This window comes from Tachysurus vachellii, chromosome 5, assembly GCF_030014155.1.
Source record: "Tachysurus vachellii isolate PV-2020 chromosome 5, HZAU_Pvac_v1, whole genome shotgun sequence".
Classification (NCBI taxonomy): domain Eukaryota; kingdom Metazoa; phylum Chordata; class Actinopteri; order Siluriformes; family Bagridae; genus Tachysurus; species Tachysurus vachellii.
In genome coordinates this window covers 3,065,001-3,080,000 of record NC_083464.1, presented here as the reverse complement: position 1 = coordinate 3,080,000, position 15,000 = coordinate 3,065,001, and the positions used below count along the sequence as shown (strand labels likewise).

Genomic DNA, 15,000 nt, shown 5'->3' with positions numbered 1-15,000 from the left:
GAAGAAGCAGAGAGAGAGAGAGAGAGAGAGAGAGAGAGAGAGAGAGAGAGAGAGAGAGAGAATGTTAGCATTCTGCTAAGAGATATTTAACGGATCAAGGTTCTTTACTTGTCTCCTATATGTTTGATGTATTGTACTAAAATGTACTAAATTTTCCCAAAGAAAAATAAACAACAAAATAAATTTGAAAATTTGAAAAAAGAATAGAATGAAATATAAAAATATATATAATTTAGTAAAATAAAGTATGAGTTGTGATAAATGACCTCATCTCAGTGTTTGGATTTAAAACCTGCTGTTATCCAAATGTGTTCGACTGTTTAACTGATTACCTGTCCACCTTCTCACCTGTCCACCTTCTCACCTGTCCACCTTCTCACCTGTCCACTTTCTCACCTGTCCACCTTCTCACCTGTCCACCTTCTCACCTGTCCACTTTCTCACCTGTCCACCTTCTCACCTGTCCACCTTCTCACCTGTCCACTTTCTCACCTGTCCACCTTCTCACCTGTCCACTTTCTCACCTGTCCACTTTCTCACCTGTCCACTTTCTCACCTGTCCACCTTCTCACCTGTCCACCTTCTCACCTGTCCACTTTCTCACCTGTCCACTTTCTCACCTGTCCACCTTCTCACCTGTCCACTTTCTCACCTGTCCACCTTCTCACCTGTCCACTTCCTCACATGTCCACCTCACCTGTCCACTTTATCACCTGTCCACCTTCTCACCTGTCCATTTCCTCACATGTCCACCTCCTCACCTGTCCACCTTCTAACCTGTCCACCTCCTCATCTCATCACTTGTCCACCTTCTCACTTGTCCACCTTCTCACCTGTCCACCTCCTCACCTCATCACTTGTCCACCTTCTCACCTGTCCACCTCCTCACCTGTTCACCTCCTCACCTGTCCACCTTCTAACCTGTCCACCTCCTCATCTCATCACTTGTCCACCTTCTCACTTGTCCACCTTCTCACCTGTCCACCTCCTCACCTCATCACTTGTCCACCTTCTCACCTGTCCACCTCCTCACCTCATCACTTGTCCACCTTCTCACCTGTCCACCTCCTCACCTCCTCACCTGTCCACCTTCTCACCTGTCCACCTCCTCACCTGTTCACCTCCTCACCTGTCCACCTTCTCACCTGTTCACCTTCTCACCTGTCCACCTTCTCACCTGTCCACATTCTCACCTGTCCACCTCCTCACCTGTTCACCTTCTCACCTGTCCACCTTCTCACCTGTCCACCTTCTCACCTGTTCACCTTCTCACCTGTTCACCTCCTCACCTGTTCACTTTCTCACCTGTTCACCTCCTCACCTGTTCACCTGTTCACCTGTCCACCTGTCTACCTTCTCACAATCTGACCTCATCACCTTCTCACCTGTTCACATGTTCTGTAATTTCTTTATTTCTTCTCTCGTCTCAGGCCTCATTACTTGTACGAACCACACGTCACACATCTACAGAAATTACTAAACAAAACCCTAATATATTCATACTCTACACTGTCATTAGAATTGAAATGATTGTTTCCTTTTTTGAAAAATAAATACAGCAAAGTTTGGGAAATAATTTCAGAATTGTTTCATTAAAAAAACTTTGTGCTGTTTTATCATCCATTCATCTTCAGTAAGTACTTTATTCTGGGCTGCTGGATCTGGAGACGTTCCCAGGAATACTGGGTGCCAGGTGGAAGAATTCACACTGGATGAGATGCCAGGAAACCATGGATACACACAAGCACACACACACGCACACACGCACACACACGCACAAGCACACACACACACAAAAAAATTCTAAACTTAAAAATGTTTTTGTTTGTTGGAGATGATTCAATTAGATTTGATCAATTCGAAAAAAAAAAACACAAAACAAACTTTCGTTTTTCAGTTGAAATGAATTATGTTATAAAAAAGCAACAATGACAGACTTACAAATAGACAGACAGACAGACAGACAGACAGACAGACAGATAGACAAACAGACAGACAGACATAGATAGATAGATAGATAGATAGATAGATAGATAGATAGATAGATAGATAGATAGATAGATAGATAGATAGATAGATAGATAGATAGATCTATCAAAAAAACATTTTTTCGTAATGTAATTTATGAGAAAACCACAATATCCACACACACACACACACACACACACACACACACACACACACACACACACACACACACACACAGACACACACAGACAATACGGGGTCACATCACATTTCTTTTTTTTAGGGTTTTATCTGATGCCTGAATCACTTGCTTTCAAACTCAAACCCTGTTCTTCACCTGTCAAAAAAATGAAACGGAAAAAGCCAGTAGTCAGGAAAGCGTAGGCTCATGGATAATACAAGAAACGAGAATCGACGAGAGTGATAAATAAATAAACAAGGGCAGAACAATCAAGTGGAAATGTGAAAAAAGAAGGGAAAGAAAATGATATTCCAGCATTCCACCATGATCCTCCTACAGCGTGTGAGGCAGCTGGAAGCCTCGATCCTTTCATCCTGAAGCAAAAGGTAAAGATGGAAGAATAGAGGAAGGAAGATGTGAATGAGGCATGAGGAGGAGGAAGAGGAGGAGGAAGAGGAGGAGGAGAGAAAGATGAAGCAACAAAAAGGAAAAGTCAAATAAAGTCTGAAGATGTGCAGAAAAGACAAGGAAAGGTGAGAAGATGTGGAAAAAAAAACAAAGAACATGGAGAAAGATGAAAAGGAAAAAAAATAAGGTTGAAGATGTAAAGAAGTTGGAGAATGAAGCAAAGAACAAGATGGTGGAAGACGTGAATGAGAGACGCAGGAAAGAAAAATGAAGAAGGATTGAATAAGAGTGGAAGAACATGAATAAGGAAACGATGGAAGATAGTGGGATGGAGGATGGAGGTGAAGGACGAAAAGAGGACAAACATCAAGGAGGAGAAGAAGCAAAAGAGAAAGAAAGAGAAAGGAAAGAAGAAGAAGAAGAAGAAGAAGAAGAAGAAGAAGAAGAAGAAGAAGAAGAAGAAGGAAAGGAGAAGATGGAGTGAGAGATGTAAGACAACATGAAGGATGAACAGGAGAAGAAAGATGTAAAGAAGAATGGAGGAGCAGAATGAAAGAAAGATTAAAAACGAATAAAGGAGAGGTGGGAAATGAAAAAGACAAGATAAACACAAACACACACAAACACTAACACACACTCACACACTCTTTTAACTTCTACTGTATTTCTACTGTGTGTGTGTGTGTGTGTGTGTGTGTGTGTGTGTGTGTGTATTTTCTGACAGATGTCAAATATCGAGTGTCGCATCATTAGATTAATTTTCAATAAGCACCTGCTACTTGTCTCTGTTCGGCTCTACAACGGCACTGATGTGCTGCATTAATGTGTTTGTGTGTGTGTGTGTGTGTGTGTGTGTGTGTATCTGTGTGTATCTGTGTGTGATATACATACATATATATATATATATATATATAGGTGCAAACTGAGTCATCAGTAGACTGAGTGAGAGACACACAGTCTCACTTGGAGCGGAACATTAAGAAAAGAAAAAAGGAAAAACAAAATATTTAAACAAAGAGAGAGAGAGAGAGAGAGAGAGAGAGAAGGAAAGAGGGAATGTAGGGTAATCTGACAGTGAGGATTGGGACACGTCCTCACATGTCATCAAAACTCTGTCTCTGCTGCTCAGGGATTTTCTGATTTTTTTTTCCCTTTTAGACTAAAAAGAAATTCGAAACTCTTTTGTTTTTCCTTTTTTACTCGAACTGTTCTTCATGTTTATTCTATAATCTGTGGCTAATAAAAGAATCAGATGGTTACTGTAATCAGTTTAGAGGGAGGATGATGAGTTTTACAGTATTAATGTAGTTAATACACACATGTGATAAACACTAAGACCTGAGCAGTAACACAGTGATCACAGTGTTCTATTTCATTTAATCCTAGGTTTAATGTTTAGGAGATACGAAGCCTTGGGTTTTTATTTCCATCGTGATTATTGTTTCATCTAAAAATTAAATTAATTTGGGATTTTAAAATAAATCACACTGCTATCGTGTTGCTATGGAAACTATACATATTCAACACACACTAGTTAACTAGTGAACAATGATAGTTCAAGATCCAACACACACACACACAAACACATGTCGTGGTGACAGCCCATTTTTCTAGCTTCTCTCCCAGAGGCTGATCAGACACGATTAACCCGGACAGGGACAAAATAACACGTCCTGAATTTCCCAGCATGCTTTGCAGTTCTGATTGTAAAAGCTGCTGAACCACAGTGAGCAGGAAAGAGGGGACATGACACGACTGCTCTGAGTGGCGTGTGTCACTGCAAACACCAGGAGAATACCTGCCAGCCTCATTAGTGTGTGTGTGTGGTCAGTTGTGACCTTCACTTCTGTTTCATCTGTTTTGTCTCCTTCCGGACAATCCACGAAGTCTTATCTCCTAAATTCTACCCCAGGCAAAGTTAGTAATTACTTTTCCGGGGCTGTGTGTGTCTTCTGGCGATCCATCACGCTGTTTTAATGGCAGCTGAGAAGAGAGGACGTGCCGATCCACCGCCCAGAGAGCGTTTATGTCATTCAGGATTTTCCTCAGGAGTAAAATTAGGTGGCGAGAAAACCACAGCTCGAGCTTACCGAGACCAGAACAAGGGGTGAGGGGCAGGGTGTGGGGCAGGTCAGTGGGGGGGATAAAAGGTGGTGTGACGCGTAGTGTGATGGGTGAGATGAGTGGTGGGCTAGTGGGCGGGGTAAGGGGTAGGGCGATGTTTGGGATGAAGGGTGGGTCAGTGGGAGGGGAGAGGGGCAGGCAAGGGCTGGATTAGTGGGCCGGTAGAGGGGCATATCCTTGGGTGGGAGAGAGGTGGGGAAGTGGGCAGGGAGAGAGGTGGGGCGATGGATGTGGTAGGGGGAGGGTGATGGGCGGAATGAGGGGCAGGCTAGTAAGGGTGGGGGCGATGGGCAGGATGCGTGGTCAGTGGGATGGGAGAGGGACGTAGCAATGGGTGGAGTGATGTGTGGGGGAGGCGCAGGTCAGTGGGCGGGGTGAGGGGTAGGGAGATGTTTGGGATGAAGGGTGGGGCAGTGGGAGGTGAGAGGGGCGGAGTAAGGGGTGGGGCAGTGGGCAAGTAGAGGAGCGTGTCGATGGGTGGGGAGAGGTGGGGCAGTGAGCGGGGAAAGAGGTGGGGCGATGGATGGGGAAGGGATGGGTGGGGTGATGAACGAGGCTACATTCTGGATTGAATTTGTATCTCTTAGGGATGTTAATTTCCATAAATACATTAAGAGAGGTGTCTATAAACTAGTAAATAACTTGAACTAATTTTAGGAAAACAATTAACAAGAGGTTAGTTCTTCTTAGAAGTTCACCTTCCTCTGATCGCCTCTGAGAATAATCTACAGTAACAGTATATTAAAATATCAAAAAAAGACCAAATATCAGACCAAACATCAGAGTAAAATCTTCTTTATAACCAATTTTAGATACTACATATTACAGAGCTTTAATCCAGCCTCCATCTTACTCGGGCTCGTACGACTGGTCATGTGACCATATGCAGAAAAAAATTCCACATTAAAAAATAAATAAATAAATAAATCACATAAAACTCCATCATGCACCAGTTCCAACTCTTTTAAAGCTTTACACACTCATAATAAAAATTCCTTCCCCGCAGCGATCAGTGGGACTGAACTGAGGAAGTTAACTGCTTTCTAACTCAATACGATTTTAAACGTTAGTTATTAATTATGATCGACCTGAAATTCCCTCAGAACCTCAGTGCTATTGTTCCAGTGTGTAAAGCTACGGAGAACAGATTTGTATTAAAGGTGTAAAAGTGTAAAATCCGGGAAGATTTAGAGCCGAGCGAAGACGAAGGATACAAATATTTGAAGGAGAGATTACGGCACAGAGGAAAGTGTGGAGACGTGAAAACAAACAGAGATGTGTCTCAGAGGAGGGGGGGGGGCAGTGAAGTGATGAAGAGAGAGCTCTCAGCAGGTAGAAATGTTAAGCTGAACAAACCGAATAATGAGATAAAGAACATGATACACACAGGGAGCTGAGAGGAACACAAGATGGAGGTTATGGCCTCTGAGACCGAGGTGTTAATAACAACACAGTGTTCTTAACAATGTAGTGATTATAACAACAAAAAGGTAAAAACAACAACAGATTTATACAAATTACTGACTCATTACTGAATAGAAAGTGTTTATTTTTACAGGGTGTTACTGTGTGTTACACTATGATATAGTGTGATATAGTGTGATATAGTGTGTACAGTATGTGACAGTGTTTATAATGTGTTACAATGTTACAGTGTGTTACAGTGTGTGACAGTGTTTAATAGTGTGTTACAGTGTGTGAAGTGTTTAATAGTGTGTTACAGTGTGTGACAGTGTTTAATAGTGTGTTACAGTGTGTAACAGTGTTTATTAGTGTGTTACAGTGTTTAATAGTGTGTTACAGTGTGTTACAGTGTTTATTAGTGTGTTACAGTGTGTTACAGTGTTTATTAGTGTGTTACAGTGTTTAATAGTGTGTTACCGTGTGTAACAGTGTTTAATAGTGTGTTATAGTGTGTTACAGTGTTTATTAGTGTGATACAGTGTGTTACAGTGTTTATTAGTGTGTTACAGTGTGTTAGTGTTTAATAGTGTGTTACCGTGTGTAACAGTGTTTAATAGTATGTTATAGTGTGTTACAGTGTTTATTAGTGTGTTACAGTGTGTTACAGTGTTTATTGGTGTGTTACAGTGTGTTACAGTGTTTATTAGTGTGTTACAGTGTGTTAGTGTTTAATAGTGTGTTACAGTGTGTTACAGTGTTTAATAGTGTGTTACAGTGTGTTACAGTGTTTATTAGTGTGTTACAGTGTGTTACAGTGTTTATTAGTGTGTTACAGTGTGTTAGTGTTAAATAGTGTGTTACAGTGTTTATTAGTGTGTTACAGTGTCTTACAGTGTTTAATAGTGTGTTACAGTGTGTAAGTGTTCAATAGTGTGTTACATTGTGTTACTGTGTGTAACAGTGTTTATTAGTGTGTTACAGTGTTTAATAGTGTGTTACAGTGTGTATGTTTACAGTGTTACAGTGTTATGTTTTAGTTAATAGTGTGTTACAGTGTTTAATAGTGTTGTTTACGTGTACAGTTTAAGTAGTTAGTGTTACAGTGTTAAGTGTTTAATAAGGTGTTAAGTGTTTAAGTAAGTGTGTACAGTGTTAATAGTGTTAAGTGTGTACAGTGTTTATAGTGACAGTGTTAAGTGTTACCATGTGTAACAGTGTTTAATAGTGTGTTACAGTGTGTAACAGTGTTTATTAGTGTGTTACAGTGTTTAATAGTGTATTGCAGTGTTTAATAGTGTGTTACAGTGTGTAACAATGTTTAATAGTGTGTTATAGTGTGTTACAGTGTTTATTAGTGTGTTCCAGTGTGTTACAGTGTTTATTAGTGTGTTACAGTGTGTTACAGTGTTTATTGGTGTGTTACAATGTGTGACAGTGTTTAATAGTGTGTTCCAGTGTGTTACAGTGTTTATTAGTGTGTTACAGTGTGTTACAGTGTTTATTAGTGTTACAGTGTGTTACAATGTTTAATAGTGTGTTACTGTGTTACAGTGTTTAATAGTACGTTACAGTGTGTTACAGTGTTTAATAGTGTGTTACAGTGTTTATTAGTGTGTTACAGTGTTTATTAGTGTGTTACAGTGTGTTACAGTGTTTATTAGTGTTACAGTGTGTTACAATGTTTAATAGTGTGTTACAGTGTTACAGTGTTTAATAGTACGTTACAGTGTGTTACAGTGTTTAATAGTGTGTTACAGTGTTTATTAGTGTGTTACAGTGTGTTACACTGTGTAACAGTGTGTTACAGTGTGTAACAGTGTTTAATAGTGTTTAATAGTGTGTTACAGTGTTTATTAGTGTGTTACAGTGTTTATTAGTGTGTTACAGTGTTTATTAGTGTGTTACAGTGTTTATTAGTGTGTTACAGTGTGTTACACTGTGTAACAGTGTGTTACAGTGTGTAACAGTGTTTAATAGTGTTTAATAGTGTGTTACAGTGTTTATTAGTGTGTTACAGTGTGTTACACTGTGTAACAGTGTGTTACAGTAAGTAACAGTGTTCAATAGTGTGTTACAGTGTGTAACAGTGTGTTACAGTGTTTAATAGTGTGTTACAGTGTGTAACAGTGCTTAATAGTGTGTTACAGTGTTTAATAGTGTGTTACAGTGTTTTATAGTGTTAGAGTGTGTTACAGTGTTTAATAGTGTTTAATAGTGTGTTAGTGTGTTACAGTGTTTAATAGTTTGTGACAGTGTTTTATAGTGCGTTACAGTGTGTTACAGTGTGTAACAGTGTTTTACAGTGTTTATTAGTGTGTTACAGTGTTTAATAGTGCGCTACCGTGTGTAACAGTGTTTAATAGTGTAATAGAGTGTGTTACAGTGTTCATTAGTTTGTGACAGTGTTTTATAGTGCGTTACAGTGTGTTACAGTGTGTTACAGTGTGTAACAGTGTTAATAGTGTGTTACAGTGTGTTACAGTGTTTACTAGTGTGTTACTGTGTTACAGTGTTTAATAGTACGTTGCAGTATGTTACAGTGTTTAATAGTGTGTTACAGTGTGTAACAGTGTTTAATAGTGTGTTACAGTGTGTTACAGTGTTTAATAGTGTGTTACAGTGTGTAATAGTGTGTTAGTGTTAGTGTGTTACAGTGTTTAATAGTGTGTTACAGTGTTTAATAGTGTGTTACAGTGTGTTACAGTGTTTATGATATGTGTTACAGTGTTACAATGTTTACAGTGTGTGTTACAGTTAGTGTTAATAGTAGTTTAATAGGTGTTACAGTGTTATAAAGTGTGTACAGTGTTTAATAGTGTGTTACAGTGTGTTACAGTGTTTAATAGTGTTTAATAGTGTGTTACAGTGTGTTAGTGTTTAATAGTGTGTTACAGTGTGTAACAGTGTTTAATAGTGTGTTACAGTGTGTTAGTGTTTAATAGTTTGTGACAGTGTTTAATAGTGTGTTTCAGTGTTTATTATTGTGTTACAGTGTTTAATAGTGTGCTACAGTGTTTAATATTGTGTTACAGTGTGTTACAGTGTGTTACAGTGTTTAATAGTGTTTAATAGTGTGTTACAGTGTTTAATAGTGTGTTACAGTTTGTTACAGTGTTTAATAGTGTGTTACAGTGTGTAACAGTGTGTTACTGTGTTTAATAGTGTGTTACAGTGTGTAACAGTGTGTTACAGTGTTTAATAGTGTTTAATAGTGTTTAATAGTGTGTTACAGTGTTTAGTAGTGTGTTACAGTGTTTAATAGTGTGTTGCAGTGTGTTACAGTGTTTAATAGCGTGTTACAGTGTGTAACAGTGTGTTACAGTGTTTAATAGTGTGTTACAGTGTTTTATAGTGTTACAGTGTGTTACAGTGTTTAATAGTGTGTTACAGTGTGTAACAGTGTTTAATAGTGTGTTACAGTGTGTTACAGTGTTTAATTGTTTGTGACAGTGTTTAATAGTGTGTTACAGTGTTTATTAGTGTGTTACAGTGTTTAATAGTGTGTTACAGTGTTTAATTGTTTGTGACAGTGTTTAATAGTGTGCTACAGTGTTTAATATTGTGTTACAGTGTTTAATAGTGTGTTACAGTGTTTAATAGTGTTTAATAGTGTGTTACAGTGTTTAATAGTGTGTTACAGTGTGTTACAGTGTTTAATAGTGTGTTACAGTGTGTTACAGTGTTTAATAGTGTGTTACAGTGTTTAATAGTGTGTTGGTGTGTTACAGTCTTTAATAGTGTTTAATAGTGTGTTACAGTGTTTAATAGTGTGTTACACTGTGTCACAGTGTTTAATAGTTTGTCACAGTGTTTAATAGTGTGTTACAGTGTTTAATAGTGTGTTACAGTGTGTTACAGTGTTTAATAGTGTGTTACAGTGCTTAATAGTGTTTAATAGTGTGTTACAGTGTTTAATAGTGTGTTACAGTGTTTATTAGTTTGTTACAGTGTGTTACAGTGTTTAATAGTGTGTTACAGGGTGTTATAGTGTGTTACAGTGTGTTACAGTGTGTTACAGTGTGTTACAGTGTTTACTAGAGTGTTACAATGTGACATAGCAACAGGTCAAGCACTGTGAATTCTCCTCTTAATCTGTTTTTATTTTTACATTCATTTGAAGCGTAAATCTGCTCTCTCGCTTTTTTTACTCTTTCTACGCTTCTTATGAGATTTACTTGTGAAAAGAGAGCAGCGATACACAGAGTCACATCTGTCTGAAATCAGCACGGTGTGATTCATGTATGTCCAACTCTGGTGAGAATCAGTCTGACATCTGCCTCTCCGCTCTAATGTGTGCTAATTAAAGCCCAGAATTCAGTGCTGATATGAGCGTGAACCGTCACTCAGTCTTGCCTTCTCTGTCAGGTCCAGATGTGACAATCACTCCTTTCAGGTCACGCTAACACGACGTGACTCAAAAGTTCCATATTGTCCCCTTAGTCACCATGCATGCCCGCTGTTGCTATAGCAACAATAATGTAGTACATTTATATAATGTAAACCTGTGATTTATGTAACAGATAAGCTACTATCCACGCCTCCTCCTCTTGACCAATCAGAATCCAGATGATGGATAATAACGCACGCACATTACAGTGAATTCAATTACATACCAAAACTATTTACGTCCCTCAAGTCAAATAAAACAATTCATCTCATATTTTATTCTACATTTTTTTTAAATTAATAAATGAAGGAACTTGAGATTAAGACGTTTGACTGAATTACAGACATAGCGCTCTCTCTCACGTTCGGGAAAAACAAACTGGAACCGCTTTCACCATCAGGCCGTGTTTTTTTTTCACTCGCTTAATTCGGATGAGTTCATTTTTTGTGTGAATTTCATTCGATTGCTCGTGTAACGTTAATGAGAGCCATGAATTATTCTTTCGCCGAACACGCTCTTGCAAATGAAGCTCCGTCCTGTTTATCACTGATGATGAACATAAACACATTCTTCCTCTGGCCTGCATGGAATTTATTCCTCATCTCACTTTAAACTCTCATGTATCTCCATGCCGGGGTAGCTGAGGGGTAATTAGATTAGAGTTTACGGCACATTTCTGAAAATAAATCTCCTCACCCAGGGATTTTATCTGAATGTTCATAACTCCTGCAATGTTTTTTAATCAGCGCTGTTGAGTTCAGGATGCTGATTGGTCAGTGGGTGTTGATTCATTAATATTAAAGTGTTTAATTGTTTAAAATATATATATATATGGAAACAATTAAACACTTTAATATTATATATATAATATATATATATATTATATATATATATATATATATATATATATATATATATATATATATATATATATATATATATATATATATATATATATATATATATTAAAATAAAACACTTCAAGACTGATGTAATCAAAGCCATATGCTATCTGTCAAAGCAGACTGTTATAGAGTTTCTTTAGGCCAAAAGTTTGTGCACCCCCATCCTGAAAGCAGCAGAGGAATAAAGTGTCATGTTGTGATGCTTTTTAATCCTCCTTTTCCCAACTTTTTTAAAAACTAGACGAGCATTTGAGAAAGATGGAATATATCTATATCTATCTCTATAAAACAATGTTTTTCAGGGCTTGAGACAAAATGTCCTCACTTTCCCTACAGAAATAGCCTGTCAAAGCTAATTTACAAACCCATCCCTCTTCTTCATGTTCTCCAACATGGAGGGAAACATAGCTTCCCAACAGGAAGGAAATAAAGAGTGATACCACCTTCTTTTCCTTTTTTTCTGTCACTCTTGTCCTCTAACAGACACCACACACCATGCCATCATGCATTGGTCATCTTTATCAGCTATATCATATAAACCTGCTGATATAAAATATAATATAATACAATTTTTCAATTAATTTATAATCATTTCATCTCATCTCCACTTTCTTTATGCTAAAAAAGCTGAACATTTGCCAGGAATCGGTTTAGAAATGACAACCAGTGCAACGGAAGTGTTTTTTTGTCTTTATTCCGAGAGGACAGAGATAGACTGGGCTGTTTTATGGCATTATTACATTATGGATTTTTTCTCTCAGCCCTCGCAGCTCAGACATAAAAAGGTACACTCAGAGGCATTAGACACCGAGCTCGACCATAAAGGGTTTTTTTATTTCATTTTTAATACCTTATAGTTTTAATGTCTGTATTTCCAGACATTCGTGCTATGCAGTTACCTTAACAAGGTAAAAATAATATGCTCATTTACACAGCAGCCTTAAAACAATGAATCTGCAGCTGAAACCATACACAAGAGCTTCAGGCTGAACAGATCTACATTACTGGTCCCTGAACATGTTCCTGGAGATCAGCTTCCTCCAGAATTCCTTTTCAGCTGTAATCCACACACCTGCTCTTGATAACCAGGTCGTCTGATAGAAAGCAGATCTCCAGATACGACGGAGGAGTAATCAGATTCCCGACCTTTGGAATGCCATGACACGCCAGTCTATCATCATGCTTGGGATGCCGCGATAGACGATCAGTCACCGACCTTAAAAACTCTGTGACACGGTGGCCAATCATGATGCTGGAAATGCCATGGTACTGCAGCCAACCATGACACTCGGAATGAAATGGCACTGAGAGCCGGTCACTGGTGTTGAAATGCCATGGCACACGAGGTCCAATCACTGCGCTTACACTCGCACAGCATGAACACCAATCATGACGCTTGGGATGCTGCAACACCGCGGCCAATCAGGACGCATACAAGGCTAAAAGTCTGCAGACAACCATTATAATTGGATTACTAACACAGCAGCAAATGCTTGGACTACCAAACTATCACAGCTTATTACGGTACTTTAAATGCCATGGATGCCCACATCAGCGAATCAAGATGCTTAGAATGGCCCAAAACAGCGGCAAGTCAGGATGCTCAGAATGTCAAAACACCTCGGCCAATCAGGATGTAGAATGGCGCAACGTTGATGTATAGGATGTGGGGGGAGGTGGTGGCCTAGTTTAAGGTGTTAGACTACTGATTGGAAGGTTGTGAGCTCAAATCCCACATCCACCAGACTGAGACCAGACTGTCACATGCCAGTGCTGGGCCCATGAACAAGGCCCTTAACCCTCAAATGCTCAGTTGTATAAAATGAGATAAAATGTAAGTAACAAATCGGCCAATCAGGATGCATGGAATATCTCAACAGTTTAAAAAGTTTTTTAACTTTTAATATTAATAACATTTGATTGATCTACATTATTATTAAATTCTGATTGTAATAATTAAATAAATAGTCTAACATTTAGTACTGAAGTTTTTTTTATCAATAAATGTTGCTGTTTTTTATTTATTTCTGCTTAAATAAAATCTTTCAATGTTCATCAAATTTTTTTGGTTGACTATATTTAGCACAAAAACGTGTGTGTGTGTGTGTGTGTGTGTGTGTGTGTGTGTGTGTGTGTGTGTGTGCACGCTGTATATTTTACTTTCTATGGGCAGTAAGTAGGCCAGTGGAGTAAGTGAGAAAACAGGAGGAGGTTGTTAAAGGAAGGACAGTGTGGCTAGGACACACACATACACACACACAAACGCACACACACATATATATACACACATACACACACACACACACACACACATATACACACACAGACAGATGGAGGTTTTTTTTGGTAATCAAGTTTTTTAACGGTATAGAATTACTTATCTAGAGTAATAATAATGTCTGTGAAATATCAGAGATAGCAAACCTAACCTGTGTGTGTGTGTGTGTGTGTGTGTGTGTGTGTGTGTGTGTGTGTGTGTATACTCACAGATATTAGCCGTGCCTTTAGGTATAGGCAGGTAGCTCCCGGGGCTCCAGGCTCGTCCCTGGTAGTTCCTCTTGCAGCGTCCGCAGTCGGGCCCCGTGGTGTTGTGCTCACACTCACAGCTCAGCTTCTCCTTATCAAACACACAGCTGTTCGCATGCAGGTTACACTTACACCTACACACACACACACACACACACACACAGAGAGAGAGAGAGAGACGTTCAGTCAATTTCAAAAGTATTGGCACCCTTCATTAATTCAACCCTTTTTCCATCAAATACACTGGATGTGATTTGTACCACTTCCTGTTCCTCAGGGTTAAAGACATGGAGTACAACAATGTGCAGTTCTGCTGAAGAGGACAGAAGATTTATTACAAACCTGTTAGTTATTGTCCTGCTCTAATGTGTCCCTTATACACACTGTGTCCATTCCACTGGGGACATCTTTACTCTTTATTCTTCTCAAATTGTGTAAACACATCAGTGCTAAAATATGATCTTTTATATGATCACACACACACACACATTCTTATATAACTGTACATGATCACATACTCCTCTGTACACAATCACAATTACACACACACACACACAAACACACACACATTCTTATATAACTGTACATAATCACATACTCCTCTGTACACAATCACAATTACACACACACACACTCAAACACACACACACACATTCTTATATAACTGTACATAATCACATACTCCTCTGTACACAATCACAATTACACACACACACACACTCAAACACACACACACACATTCTTATATAACTGTACATAATCACATACTCCTCTGTACACAATCACAATTACACACACACACTCAAACACAATCACACACACTGGTACATAATCTCTGTACACACACACACACACCTGTACACAATCACACACATACGCACAAATCTCTGCACAAACACACACATACACCTGTACACATCAGCAGACACTATCTAAAGGCCTCACAGACCACTCCTCAGTGTGAAGTCTTTGTGTGTGTGTGTGTGTGTGTGTGTGTGTGTGTGTGTGTGTGTGTGTGTGTGTGTCACGGTTCTCCACCTCGTGCTCCCGTGCTGCTCTTCCGTCACGTCTGCATCTGTTCCCTTTATGTGCTGCTT

The 15,000-nt window shown here is 38.9% G+C and overlaps 1 protein-coding gene across 6 annotated transcripts in view; it reads right to left on the bottom strand.

Annotated features, from left to right (window-relative positions):
- The window catches only part of ntng1a (netrin g1a), a 148,776-nt gene that overhangs the window by 29,331 nt on the left and 104,445 nt on the right, over positions 1-15,000 (bottom strand). For all 6 annotated transcript variants that reach the window (XM_060869518.1, XM_060869519.1, XM_060869520.1 and 3 more), the window contains exon 4: positions 13,865-14,037. In XM_060869518.1, coding sequence (XP_060725501.1) covers positions 13,865-14,037 — 173 coding nt within the window. The remainder of the gene's footprint in view (positions 1-13,864; positions 14,038-15,000) is intronic.